This window comes from Oncorhynchus tshawytscha, linkage group LG07 (genome assembly GCF_018296145.1).
Source record: "Oncorhynchus tshawytscha isolate Ot180627B linkage group LG07, Otsh_v2.0, whole genome shotgun sequence".
In the NCBI taxonomy this organism is placed as follows: domain Eukaryota; kingdom Metazoa; phylum Chordata; class Actinopteri; order Salmoniformes; family Salmonidae; genus Oncorhynchus; species Oncorhynchus tshawytscha.
The window spans coordinates 35422975-35436809 of NC_056435.1; the positions used below are offsets into that span (position 1 = coordinate 35422975).

Below are 13835 nucleotides of genomic sequence, written 5' to 3' on the forward strand. Positions count from 1 at the left end.
GTCGATGTTTGTCTATGGAGATTGCATGGCTGTCTGCTCAATTTTATACACCTGTCATTAACAGGTGTGGCTGAAATAGCCAAATCAATTAATTTGAAGGGGTGTCCACATACATTTTTATATACTGTATAGTGTAGCTTTATTTGACCATTTAAAATGCAATACAACCACACGTGGATAATGCATATAAAATCATAGAGGATAACACGAATTTCCATTGTGGTCCTGTTAAATAAATGGTTTTAAAAAATGTATGAACATAAAATAGTAGGCCTAGCCTACTGGACTTGTGTAGGTTACACACTTAACACACGACAAAACAAAGGACAGGATGACATTGTTATGGACATTCAGCAGGACTCCCTCATTAGATCAGCCATTTCAGACTGCTAAACTGAGTTGGATGATGGTTTGATGATGGTGATGCCGAACATCTACAAAGATCTTAGGCTGCCTTACGACGCCATGTAAGGGTTGAAAGCATGCGTTGCACAACATGTTGCTGACTTCACGTTCAACGCTGATAACGAATGGCATTGCAGAGAAATTGTACAGTGATCCAATGATAGAGGAATAGAGTGCCAGCAGCTTGGCCTCCCGATTCTGCCCCTGCCCTTTTGGGCAACGGGCTTCGTTTGTGTATGAGCCAGAGTCACTGGCGTAACAAGGACAACGTGAGTCCACCTCCCCTCCTTCCTCCTCCCCCTTCTCTTCACACCTCCATGCCTGGGGGGGGGGGGTCATACATCTCAGCCATCTCGGCCTTCCTTTGTTTCCATGACAATACTCTGCAGCACTCTGCAGTGGGGCTTTCCTCTATCAAATCAAATTGTATTGGTCACATACACATATTTATCAGATGTTATTGTGGGTGTAGCGAAATGCTTGTGTTCCTGGCTCCAACAGTGCAGTAGTATCTAACAATTCACAACAATACACCCATCTAAAAGTAAAAGATTGATCAATGTCGGCGTGGCATTGACTAAAATACAGTAGAATAGAATACAGTATATACATCTGAGATTAGTGTGAGGGAGTGGGTCACCCCTCAGCCTGTTCTCTCTGCCCAGAGAGGAACTGCTCCCAATTGTCATTTCTGCTCAGCATCGTAATCCACTGCATAAGCCTCTCATAGACAAAACATGGACAACTTGCATCGCTCCAGGCCTGGATGCTTTTCTCTTCACTACGGGTGTATGATTCAAAGGTGAGGTTGCTAACGCCTGCACCTTTTCCTGGTCACCTTTTCCATGTCACAGGACTGGGGTGCACATATGTCACTTTCAATCCCATCTTCTATACATTCGCTACCCCGGGTAAATAAACATCTGCATTGGTCGTCTCAGTCACGTCCGTGACAGCCTATTTGTACATTGATGACATGTGGCTCAGTCTGTACTGTGAAATAGCCTGGACCGGCCTGTCGAGGCAAGCGTTGCCAAGAGACCATCTGTCAGTCCCCTGTGCGCCTGTTGCGGTCGCCGTTGTGACAGATGGGCTGGGCTGTCGGAAGCCATCCATCTGAGGCCAGATGGAGGAGTGGGGCCAGACGAGACGTGGGCCCAGTGTACCCCCTCCCACCCCACTGGACATCATAATAGCCTCCGTTTAGCAGCCGCTGTGGCCAGCGCCCTCTCAGACTGACCTGCGGCCTCTCCCTGTGGACCGAGCAACCTAGTGACCACTACAGACTACGTGAGGGCAGTGGCAGAGAATTTCAACTGAAGTGGCATGATGGCATCACCAAAAATGGCAAATGAATAAATCACATATTGCGGTAGTGTATAAATAGAAGGTATGTTGTTTTCAGATGAAAACAACCATTGCTGATCAGTCACCTAAATCCATGTGACAGATATGTTCAGTAGTGTGTTTTGAGTTTGAAAAGAAGGCTGGCTCAAGCCTGTGTTTTCTCTCTCCTGCGCAGTCCATCAGTGTGAGAACCAGCCATGCTAGTCCCCCTGTGTGTAATTAAAAGATGGAGGGTGGATGATGCTGTAAGCTGCATCGATAAGAACACCGGTGGATCCAGGGCTCTACACATGCCCAGCAGCACCACCCTACCCCTGAAGCAGATAGAGAAGTGAAGTAGCTACTAGCTAGCACGTTTAGGACACCCCTAACCTGTCTCTGGCACTGTCACTTTGTCTGAATCCTGGGAGGGGCAGATGCCTCTACATTTGATAATGATTCTAAAGGTTGTTAAAATTCAGTGCTGCTCTCTGAGGAACTGTACAGTTCCCCTTCTCCCAATCCTCTGGTGTTTTTAGAGAGCTGTGTGGTACCATAAATGGTAGTGTGACTCGTTTGAGGAGAAGAGCGAGGAGGGCTGTGGAGGGAAGGTTAGTACAGGAGAGGAGTGAAGAGAAGGGGCTGAGAGAGGATGAGAAGGAAAGTTTGGGGAGGTGATGAGAGCTTAGCGTGGGTACAGTGGGGGAAGGTTGAGGGAAGGTTAGTACAGGAGAGGAGTGAAGAGAAGGGGCTGAGAGAGGATGAGAAGGAAAGTTTGGGGAGGTGATGAGAGCTTAGCGTTGGTACAGTGGGGGAAGGTTGAGGGAAGGTGAGATGGAGAGGCTTGCTCTGCTGCAGAGTATATGAGGGTTTAATGGCCACCCAGATTAGCCAGTGTGGAGTCGTGCAACATACTGCAGAGGCAGATTAGACACGTAGTAAACAGGATAGTCAAGAAGAGACTGACACAAACACACAGAGGCTGGGCTGGTCAAATGGTGTTCAGGGTGAGTGGAGTAGGGCGTGGCTGTGGTATGCCGAGAGAATAACAATTGCTGAAAGAAGAGGAGAGGAGAGCGCTATAGTGGAAGGGAGCAGGTAGGGGAGAAGAAGAGAGCGCTATAGTAGAAGGGAACAGGTAGGGGAGAAGAAGAGAGCGCTATAGTGGAAGGGAACAGGTAGGGGGAGAAGAAGAGAGCGCTATAGTGGAAGGGAACAGGTAGGGGGGAGAAGAAGAGAGCGCTAGGGGAGAAGAAGAGAGCGCTATAGTGGAAGGGAGCAGGTAGGGGAGAAGAAGAGAGCGCTATAGTAGAAAGGAACAGGTAGGGGGAGAAGAAGAGAGCGCTATAGTGGAAGGGAGCAGGTAGGGGAGAAGAAGAGAGCGCTATAGTAGAAGGGAACAGGTAGGGGAGAAGAAGAGAGCGCTATAGTGGAAGGGAACAGGTAGGGGAGAAGAAGAGAGCGCTATAGTAGAAAGGAACAGGTAGGGGAGAAGAAGAGAGCGCTATAGTGGAAGGGAACAGGTAGGGGAGAAGAAGAGAGCGCTATAGTGGAAGGGAACAGGTAGGGGAGAAGAAGAGAGCGCTATAGTAGAAAGGAACAGGTAGGGGAGAAGAAGAGAGCGCTATAGTGGAAGGGAGCAGGTAGGGGAGAAGAGGAGAGCGCTATAGTGGAAGGGAGCAGGTAGGGGGGGAGGGGAGAAGAGGAGAGCGCTATAGTGGAAGGGAGCAGGTAGGGGAGAAGAGGAGAGCGCTATAGTGGAAGGGAACAGGTAGGGGAGGGGAGAGGGAGAGGAGAGTGCTATAGTGGATGGGAGCAGGTAGGGGAGAAGAAGAGAGCGCTATAGTAGGGAAAGGAACAGGAACAGGTAGGGGAGAAGAAGAGAGCGCTATAGTAGAAGAGGAACAGGTAGGGGAGAAGAGGAGAGCGCTATAGTAGAAGGGAACAGGTAGGGGAGAAGAAGAGAGCGCTATAGTAGAAGGGAACAGGTAGGGGAGAAGAAGAGAGCGCTATAGTGGAAGGGAGCAGGTAGGGGAGAAGAGGAGAGCGCTATAGTGGAAGGGAGCAGGTAGGGGAGGGGGGAGAAGAGGAGAGCGCTATAGTGGAAGGGAGCAGGTAGGGGAGAAGAGGAGAGCGCTATAGTTGAAGGGAACAGGTAGGGAGGAGAAGAGGAGGGAGTGCTATAGTGGATGGGAGCAGGTAGGGGAGAAGAGGAGAGCGCTATAGTGGAAGAGGAACAGGTAGGGGAGAAGAGGAGAGCGCTATAGTGGAAGGGAACAGGTAGGGGAGAAGAGGAGAGCGCTATAGTGGAAGGGAACAGGTAGGGGAGAAGAGGAGAGCGCTATAGTGGATGGGAGCAGGTAGGGGAGAAGAGAGAGGGATTAGGGGAGTGAAGAGATTTGTTGAGATGAGCAGTGATGGAGAGGGGAACATTCTCTAAGGTAGCTGGACTGTGGACCACATTACAGTGGCCGTTGAATACAGATGTTGAGGGGATAAGAGCCATAAAGAACTGCCTAATCCAGCTCAATCCCCCAGATCTCCCTAAAGGATTTACACACAAACTGGCCCTGTTTTGTCAGGATCAGAGATAGACACTACACCCCATCCAATCCTGTCTGCATGTACAAATGCTCTTACACACTGAATACAATACATGTATGTTTTACTCGTTCTCTTCTTTATGCTGCTGAATACCATTATACACACGCGCACACAGATCTAGGTTTTCATTTTAGTCTCCTATTACTCTCTGTTTGTGTTCATGTTGGAGGCTCTAATGATATTCCTGCCAGTGTGGGACTCTATTAATGTATGAACATATTATTTATGCTAATGCAGGCCCTGCCTGTCAGAGCCTGCCTCCGATTGATGAGAGCGGGATGGAAAGAGCGGAGTGAGCGCTTGCGCATGTCTGTGTGCACGTATGTTTACTAGCGTGTGGGTGGAGGGGAGGGATGGTGAGGAGGAAAAGCGAGATGGAGAGATGAGGGGGAGGGTGAAGAAGAGGAGAGGGAGAAAAAAGCAAGCGCTAGAGCTCGAGACGGGAGAAGAGCGGTGTGACTGCCTCTAGATGCTGGAGCCTTCCACAGCCGAGCGGCGTGCTGAACGGACGCAGAAAGATGGTCTCAGTAAGAGGGGAACTGACGGTTGCCTACCATTTAATGTTCAGTATCTTGGAGTCCTTCTCCATGGGAACGATAGCAGAGTTAGCTCAGAGCTGCCCCTCTCTCGCTCTTTCTACCCCTCTGTCTGTCTCTCTCACACACACATATACACACACACACTCTTTCTTTCTCTCTGGCAGTGGGTTAGGCAGGGTCTAGCGAGCGGAGCGCTTGGTTAGCCCTCGGGGTTGGCCCCTCTTCTGCTGCAGCAGTCAGCCGCCGTGCTAATGCAGATAGATCGCGCTGCCCCCTTTAACGCGGTGCGCGGGAGGGTGGATGCGAGGGAACGAGCCAGAGAAAGAGAGGGAGAAGATAACTCAAGCAGAGACAAGCAGGCTAGCGCTGCTCCACCTCTGGAGTCCCTGTTTGGAGTCCCTGTTTGGAGTCCCCCGTCTGCTCCACGCTGGGGTTTTGTTCTTCGTCTTTTACCTGTGGGCGAAGGTGAAATATTATTGTGTGTCGTTAACACGTTTTTTTCTTTCTCTTTCTTTCTTTTTTTTCTCTCTTCGTCGTGATCTGGATATTGCTTCCCAGGGGTGGCTCCTGCAAAGAAGAGCCCAAAGCTGGTGAGTGCCAAAAATATCTATACCTCCCCCATCCACATCTCCCTTCCATTCTCCTCCATCCATCCCTCTCTCCACTCTCCTGTGTGGAGTGCTAAGGTTGGTTGGTGTGTAGAGCATCCCAGAGCAGCGAGGGATTTTCCCTATCAGGACTCCCGCTGTGTTTTGGTCCTGATGAGAGCTTTAAAGACGTGTGTGCTGGGTCGGAATAATGTTGTGCTGGGTGAAACTGTTTTTTGCTGGATGATAATGCTGCACTGGTTGATTATGTTGACCCATTGGTAGGCAGAGCAGGCCTGCTCATGGATATTTGTTTCATTATCTATGCCATGTTCTCCTGGCTTAATGAATTCTAGGTAAATAGATGAGTAAATTAGGCTGGCCTTGGAAAAAGCATTCCAAACTTGTGGTCAGGTTGTGTAGGGTTGATTTCTGAGAGTGGTCCAGCTCTTCATAGCTTCTATTTCTGGCCCCAATGTAGAGAGTATGGAGAAGTCATGTGATTGCTAGAGACTGGACCACTGTCAGTCTGTGTTACCCTCTCCCTGTAGCCAATCTCTTGGGGGAGATGCTGCCTGTGTGCTCTCTCTGTGTTGTATGTGGGAAGAATGGGGGTTGGATTTGTGCTTCTGTGTTTTCTCCTCCTTCCGGGTCGTTCCACCTCAAAAAGCACAAGAAAAGGATTTCGAAACCCACCAGCTCAGATTGTTCTCAAATTAGTTACTAACAGATGCTATTAGCATTACTGAATTATTTTTGCTGAAATATAATTACATCTCTGAGAAATTAGGTTAATTGATTGCACTCAAATTGGCCATTTTAATTTATAGGATTACATTAAAATTCAATAAATATCGTACCCAACATCTTATGTTGACATGGACACAGACATGGAGGACTGGCTTGAATGTTCTACCCAAAGTTGCACAGGAAATTACCTATTTCGTAAAAATTTAAGAGCCCACAAAATGGATAAAAGAATGTTGCGATATAGCAAGAACAGTGGCATCTAGTGGTCAAATATGTTACTTCCACACTTCTTTATGGTAAATAATGCAAGCAATTTCAATGACCTTTGGGAAAAAGACATCACCAGATTCACATAGTATGAAGAAGCAGTGATCCAAACCACACCTTTCAGCAGTGATCCAAATCCGATGTTGGGTACTTTATTTATTGAATATTATCTGAATCCTATCAATTTGGGTGCAATCAATTAGCTTAGTTCTCCAAAATCAAATGACATTTCAACAAAATAATGTTTCAGGAATGCCAATCTTACCTGTTTCTAACTACAGGAACAAATTCAGAACATTCTGAGATTGTGGGTGTCATGGCTTGCTGAAATGATATTACATCACTCTTCAGTTAAACACCCTTCTCACTGTTACTGTATGTCTCTGAATGTCTCCTCGTGCATTGGGGGATAGGGTCTGCCATTTAATGTATTCAGCTCTGTGTTGAACAAAAGGAATAGACTATACTCTAGTCAGCCCAGCTCAGTTTCTTTTTCTGTTAGGATTTTTGACTGAATTCTTCACTTTCCCAAAAATAAATCTCATGAACAAATCTGCTTGATTATGCCTTGGGTATTGTTAGAGAATGTGTTTCTGGTTGACATCACTGGCCTTGATTAAAACGGATGTATTTTGACTGACTTCTGTAATACGTATTTATTTATCTTTACCACTCTCTCCTACTCTTTCTATCACTCCTTCTTATGCTATATCGCTCTTTCTGACCATCCTTCTTCTCCCCCTCCACCTTTCTCTCCCTGTCTTACTCCTTCTATTCCCTCTTCCTCGTGCAGCAGTTAGCGAGGAAGGACAGTCAGAACAGTTCTGTGCACAGTGTGTCCAGCCACCGGAGTACCCATACTGACTCCCCTGTGCACCCATCCCTGGCCACCCCATTCATCGAGAGTGCCGCCCCCCCACCCCCCTCCCAGCCCCTGCCCGGCCTGCCTCCCCAGGACCCTCAGGCAGACGGAACCATCCAGAGGAAACCGGACCCCTTCAAGATCTGGGCCCAGTCCAGGAGCATGTATGAAAGTAGGCGTAAGTATTTACATTTGGTGTTGGCTCGGGTGCGCCCTCTGTCCTGTCGGGTTGGTATTGCAGTCCGGGGCTGGTGACCCAAGACATATTGTCTAATAGTATCCTGTCGTCTTTTGTATATCGACCTAGAGTGGGTGTTAACTTGGTGGGTTAGGGGTGTGGACTGTTTGAAGCGCATTGTGGCAGTTGGAGGAAGAGTGATAACAACAGCCTCTAAGGAGAGTTGGTGATGCTAATCACACTCCTGATCCGTTTAACCTTGACCATGTGTGTTATTATCAGTAAATAGTGTGCTCTCTGGAACGGACTGTGCCACATTTACCTCTACGCTACTCTTTAGAACACAGCTCCAGAGAAATGTGGATATATTTTGTGGTGGTGGCGGCTCCAATATTTCCCTGGTAGTCTGGTGAGGCTAATGGGTGCAAGTCTCCCCAATTAACAGGAATATCTCTCAACCGCTGTCTGTCGCCCTCTTGAGTATTGGAGGGTCCAGAGTGTTCAAGGTCTAATCATTTCTCTGGTGCTCCTGCTTTCATCAAGGTTTCATTATTTAGAGGCCCTAAAGGGAGAAGAACTGGGTACGGTAAGAGAGAGAGGATAGGGGAGAGCAATTCTAGAATTCTAAAGAAACAAGGAAGAAGAATAGGGGATTGTTTAGTCAACTCAGCCTTATTCAGCACTTGTACATCCCTGTCCTGAGGAAATAGGACTTCATTACTGTTGTGATGACATGTTTACCTGATAGATTCTGAAATCAAAGCCTGGGAGAGCTGAGGCTGTAAACGCACCATTTGATGACCACAATTTTCCAAACCTGAGCAATGCAGGTTGGATAAGTTTCAAAGTCTGCCCATGCTTGATGTTTGCTCAGATGCCATTTTGGTGGTGCTAGCTGGATAGTGGATACTAGCCACTCTTTCTTCAGATCAGGAAGAGGAGATGGGAAGTTAATCTGCTTGTTCTCCAGAGTCAGTCTGAGCTGGGCAGATTGAATAATCTTTGTTTAGTATGGATCTGTTCCTAGCCAGTGGTTTAGAGGTTGAGCTGCTGTATTGATCTGATAAGCTGCCAAGTGCCTAGCTGGGGCCCTTGTGAACGAGAAGATTGAGACGGTTAGCCTGTGCCATGCCCATCTCGGCCATACCCTGAGTCCCAGTGTGGTAGAAAGAGGACTAGCTCTACACTGTGAGCTCTTCTGTTGACTCTGGAACAGATTTCAGCCAAGCTGGCCTCTTGCCCTTCTCCCTCCCTCCCTGCTGGCTCTTAGTGGCTTTAGTTGTGGAGGTCTGTATAGTTACATGTTGTATCCCATGGGGGGGCTGAACGCATGGACACACACACAGACAGCTTCAGGCTGTTGCTTGGAACCGTGTTTTTCGGTGGTCTGCCCACCTCCAGTGCTACGTGACCCATGAGCTGTCAGTCGCTGCAGTGCACCGCTATGTAGCAGCTTGGTGCCTCCCTGACAGCTAGCTCCAGTACTGCCACCCTCTTCCTCTTCCCTCCTGTTCAGATCTCCTCGGCTAGGGGCTTCCTGACTGAGCCTGAGGAGCAGCACTGCTGAGGCCCTTCTCAGTAATACAGCACCAGGCTGGCATACTGGTGAGCTGGCTGAGTGCTAGGGAGAGACTTCCTGTCACCTACCTACAAAGTGAAGAAGGATTTTGTCTTGAAAGACATCCGAAAGGATAGTATTCAAAGAGATCCTAAATATGGAAGTTTGATAAAGTTAGGTACTTAGGGGAATTTCACAGCCCTCTCCTCTCTTGCTTTGAATGGTGATTTGAAGGTATTTTGGAAATAGATCATTTTCTTTTGATGGGAAGTTATTAGATATTTACACATTCCTCAGGCTATAGAGGAAAAGGCCGAATGAGGCAGTGGTGTGGTGTAGAGGTTACCGTAACAGTGCAGTAGAGTAGAGAGGCTGAGTGAGGCAGTGGTGTGGTGTAGAGGCTACCGTAACAGTGCAGTAGAGTAGAGAGGCCGAATGAGGCAGTGGTGTGGTGTAGAGGCTACCGTAACAGTGCAGTAGAGTAGAGAGGCTGAGTAAGGCAGTGGTGTGGTGTAGAGGCTACCGTAACAGTGCAGTAGAGTAGAGAGGCTGAGTGAGGCAGTGGTGTGGTGTAGAGGCTACCGTAACAGTGCAGTAGAGTAGAGAGGCTGAGTGAGGCATGGACCACTGGCCTGATTCAGAAGGAACTGCAGGTGTGCTATGTGCTCATTAAAGCCATGAATTACATCATCAGCTCCCTCCCTCCATCTCCTCCAGTCCTCTGCCTCTGTTCTCCTCTGAAAGGAAAAGGGGGAGGAGGGGTTACAAAGTGTGGGTTGTGATGTAATGATCCAGGATGTAGTGATCGATGCTGATGGATGGTTCTCTCTTTGCAGTGCCTGACTTCCAGGAGCAGGACATCTTCCTGTGGAGAAAGGACACGGGCTACGGGTTCCGGATCTTGGGAGGGAACGAGCCAGGAGAGCCGGTGAGTTGGAGGATTCAACCACACACTAACATCACACGGTGCATTCTGAAAGTATTCAAGACTCCTTTACTTTTTTCACATTTTGTTACATTACAGCCTTATTCTAAAATGTATTAAATTGTTTTTTTCCCCTCATCAGTCTACATACAATACCCCATAATGACAAAGCACAAACAGGTTTTCATACATTTTGGCAAATTATGTATAAAAAAAACGGAAATATCACATTACATGAGTATTCAGACCCTTTACTCAGTTCTTAGGTATGACGCTATAAGTTTGGACACATCTATATTTGGGGAGCTTCTCCCATTCTTCTCTGTAGATCCTCTCAAGCTCTGTCAGGTTGGATGGGGAGCGATGCTGCACAGCTATTTTCAGGTCTCCAGAGATGTTTGATCGGATTCAAGTCTGGGCTCTGGCTGGGCCACTCAAGGACATTCACAGACTTGTACCGAAGCCACTCCTGCATTGTCTTGGCTGTGTGCTTAGGGTAATTGTCCTGTTGGAAGGGGAACCTTCACCCCAGTCTGAGGTGCTGAGCTCTCTGGAGCAGGATTTCATCAAGGATCTCTCTGTACTTTGCTCCGTTCATCTTTCCCTTGATCCTAACTAGACTCCCAGTCCATGACGCTGAAAAACATAATGCTGCCACCACCATGCCTCACCGTAGGGATGATGTCTGGTTTCCTCCAGACGTGACGCTTGGCATTCAGGCCAAAGAGCAACCTTGGTTTCATCAGACCAGAGAATCTTGTTTTTCATGGTCTGAGAGTCTTTAGGTGCCCTTTGGCAAACTCCAAGCGGGCTGTCATGTGCCTTTTACTGAGGAGTGGCTTCCGTCTGGCCACTCTACCATAAAGGCCTGATTGGTGGAGTGCTGCAGAGATGGTTGTCATTCTGGAAGGTTCTACTATCTCCACAGAGGAACTCTGAAGTTCTTTCAGAGTGACCATCGGGTTCTTTGTCACCTCCCTGACCAAGACCCTTCTCCCCCGATTGCTCAGTTTGGCTGGGCGGACAGCTCTAGGAAGAGTCTTGGTGGTTCCAATTGTCTTCCATTTAAGGAGGAGGAAGGCCACTGTGTTCTTGGGGACTTTCAATGCTGAAGAACATTTTAGTACACTTCCTGAGATCTGTGCCTTGAAGCTCTACAGACAATTCCTTCGACCTCATGGCTTGGCTTTTGTTCTGACATGCTCTGTCAACTGTGGGACATTATATAGACAGGTGTCTGCTTTTCCAAATCATGTCCAATCAATTGAATTTACCACATGTGGACTCCAGTCAAGTTGTAGAAACATCTCAAGGATGATCAATAGAAACAGGAGGCACCTGAGCTCAATTTCGAGTCTCATAACAAAGGGTCTGAATACTTATGTAAAGTTTATTTTCTTTAATATATATATATCATTTTGCAAACATTTCTAAAAACCTGTTTTTGCTTTTTCATCATGGAGTATTGTGAGTAGATTGATGAGGGGGGGAAATAATTGAATCCATTTCAGAATAAGGCTGTAACGTAACAACGTGGAAAAAGGAAGTGCTCTGAATACTTTCCGAATGTACTGTATATCTATACTCTCTCAATACGTATTTTAAATTCAGTTGAAAAATAATACACCTTTCAACAGATTCTAAGTACCTAGTTATTGGTCTTGGACATTTAATATGAGACTTCTCAGTTTATTATTACAAATATTTAGGATAGAGTTGTATATATTTTTAGCGTCTTTGTGTGCCATATTTTACTGTTTAATTGATGGTTGTAAACTCCTCTGTTGGAGCCAGATGAATCAACTACAGCAGCAGTGTCGGTCTGCGTGTGGTGGTGGTTGACGTCTCAGCTCGGTTCTGTTGCTCCACTTGCTCTTTCATCTCCTTGCTGCAGCCTCAATCAGAGAGAAGAATATCTATCCCCGACACTTTATTCCCCTTTTAAAGAGGCCAAGTTGTTTGTTCTTGTGAGCTGGTCTGTACAGCTTTTGAAGAAGGAAAATAATGACACACAAGAGATTTAGACCAGGCTGTGCAGCCAAGCGGCGAAAGAGGAGAGGAGACGTACTAGCCAGCTTTCTAGCTGGACCCAGGGTGTTAGTGCTGCCAGAAAGTGTTGTACTAAAATGATCTTACCTAAGAGGTAGAATATTCTTCAACAAACTTTATCTCATGCTGATGTTCTATCACGGCGTGCTGTTGATTGATCAACAACCTCTTCTGTCCTCCAACCTCTTCTGTCCTCCAACCTCTTTGGTCTTCCAACCTCTTCTGTCTTCCAACCTCTTCTGTCTTCCAACCTCTTCTGTCCTCCAACCTCTTCTGTCCTCCAACCTCTTCTGTCCTCCAACCTCTTCTGTCCTCCAACCTCTTCGGTCCTCCAACCTCTTTGGTCCTCCAACCTCTTTGGTCCTCCAACCTCTTTGGTCCTCCAACCTCTTTGGTCCTCCAACCTCTTCTGTCATCCAACCTCTTCTGTCATTTTCTCTCCTCCTCCCGCCACCTCTTTTCCTCTCCCTCTCCTCCCCCTCTCCTCTCCCTCTCCTCTCCCCAGATCTACATAGGGCACATAGTGAAGTACGGGGCGGCGGATGAGGACGGGCGCCTGCGTTCGGGGGATGAGCTCATCTGTGTGGACGGCACGGCGGTGGTGGGGAAGTCTCACCAGCTGGTGGTACAGCTGATGCAGCAGGCTGCCAAGCAGGGCCACGTCAACCTCACCGTGCGACGGAAGACCGGCTATGGCGGTAAGGGAACACAGCAGCTAGTTAAACATGGACACTAAGTTTCACTTTACAGTGCCTTGCGAAAGTATTCGGCCCCCTTGAACTTTGCGACCTTTTGCCACATTTCAGGCTTCAAACATAAAGATATAAAACTGTATTTTTTTGTGAAGAATCAACAACAAGTGGGACACAATCATGAAGTGGAACGACATTTATTGGATATTTCAAACTTTTTTAACAAATCAAAAACTGAAAAATTGGGCGTGCAAAATTATTCAGCCCCCTTAAGTTAATACTTTGTAGCGCCACCTTTTGCTGCGATTACAGCTGTAAGTCGCTTGGGGTATGTCTCTATCAGTTTTGCACATCGAGAGACTGACATTTTTTCCCATTCCTCCTTGCAAAACAGTTCGAGCTCAGTGAGGTTGGATGGAGAGCATTTGTGAACAGCAGTTTTCAGTTCTTTCCACAGATTCTCGATTGGATTCAGGTCTGGACTTTGACTTGGCCATTCTAACACCTGGATATGTTTATTTTTGAACCATTCCATTGTAGATTTTGCTTTATGTTTTGCATCATTGTCTTGTTGGAAGACAAATCTCCGTCCCAGTCTCAGGTCTTTTGCAGACTCCATCAGGTTTTCTTCCAGAATGGTCCTGTATTTGGCTCCATCCATCTTCCCATCAATTTTAACCATCTTCCCTGTCCCTGCTGAAGAAAAGCAGGCCCAAACCATGATGCTGCCACCACCATGTTTGACAGTGGGGATGGTGTGTTCAGGGTGATGAGCTGTGTTGCTTTTACGCCAAACATAACGTTTTGCATTGTTGCCAAAATGTTCAATTTTGGTTTCATCTGACCAGAGCACCTTCTTCCACATGTTTGGTGTGTCTCCCAGGTGGCTTGTGGCAAACTTTAAACAACACTTTTTATGGATATCTTTAAGAAATGGCTTTCTTCTTGCCACTCTTCCATAAAGGCCAGATTTGTGCAATATACGACTGATTGTTGTCCTATGGACAGAGTCTCCCACCTCAGCTGTAGATCTCTGCAGTTCATCCAGAGTGATCATGGGCCTCTTGGCTGCATCTCTGATCAGTCTTCTCCT

The 13835-nt window shown here is 47.2% G+C and overlaps 1 protein-coding gene across 9 annotated transcripts in view; it reads left to right on the plus strand.

Annotated features, from left to right (window-relative positions):
- magi1b (membrane associated guanylate kinase, WW and PDZ domain containing 1b) overlaps positions 1-13835 on the plus strand; it is a 195313-nt gene that overhangs the window by 168068 nt on the left and 13410 nt on the right. For 7 of the 9 annotated variants that reach the window (XM_042324346.1, XM_042324338.1, XM_042324342.1 and 4 more), the window contains 4 exons: positions 5433-5464; positions 7272-7518; positions 9913-10004; positions 12556-12748. In XM_042324346.1, coding sequence (XP_042180280.1) covers positions 5433-5464; positions 7272-7518; positions 9913-10004; positions 12556-12748 — 564 coding nt within the window. The remainder of the gene's footprint in view (positions 1-5432; positions 5465-7271; positions 7519-9912; positions 10005-12555; positions 12749-13835) is intronic. The other 2 variants (XM_042324339.1, XM_042324340.1) reach the window with 2 other exon arrangements.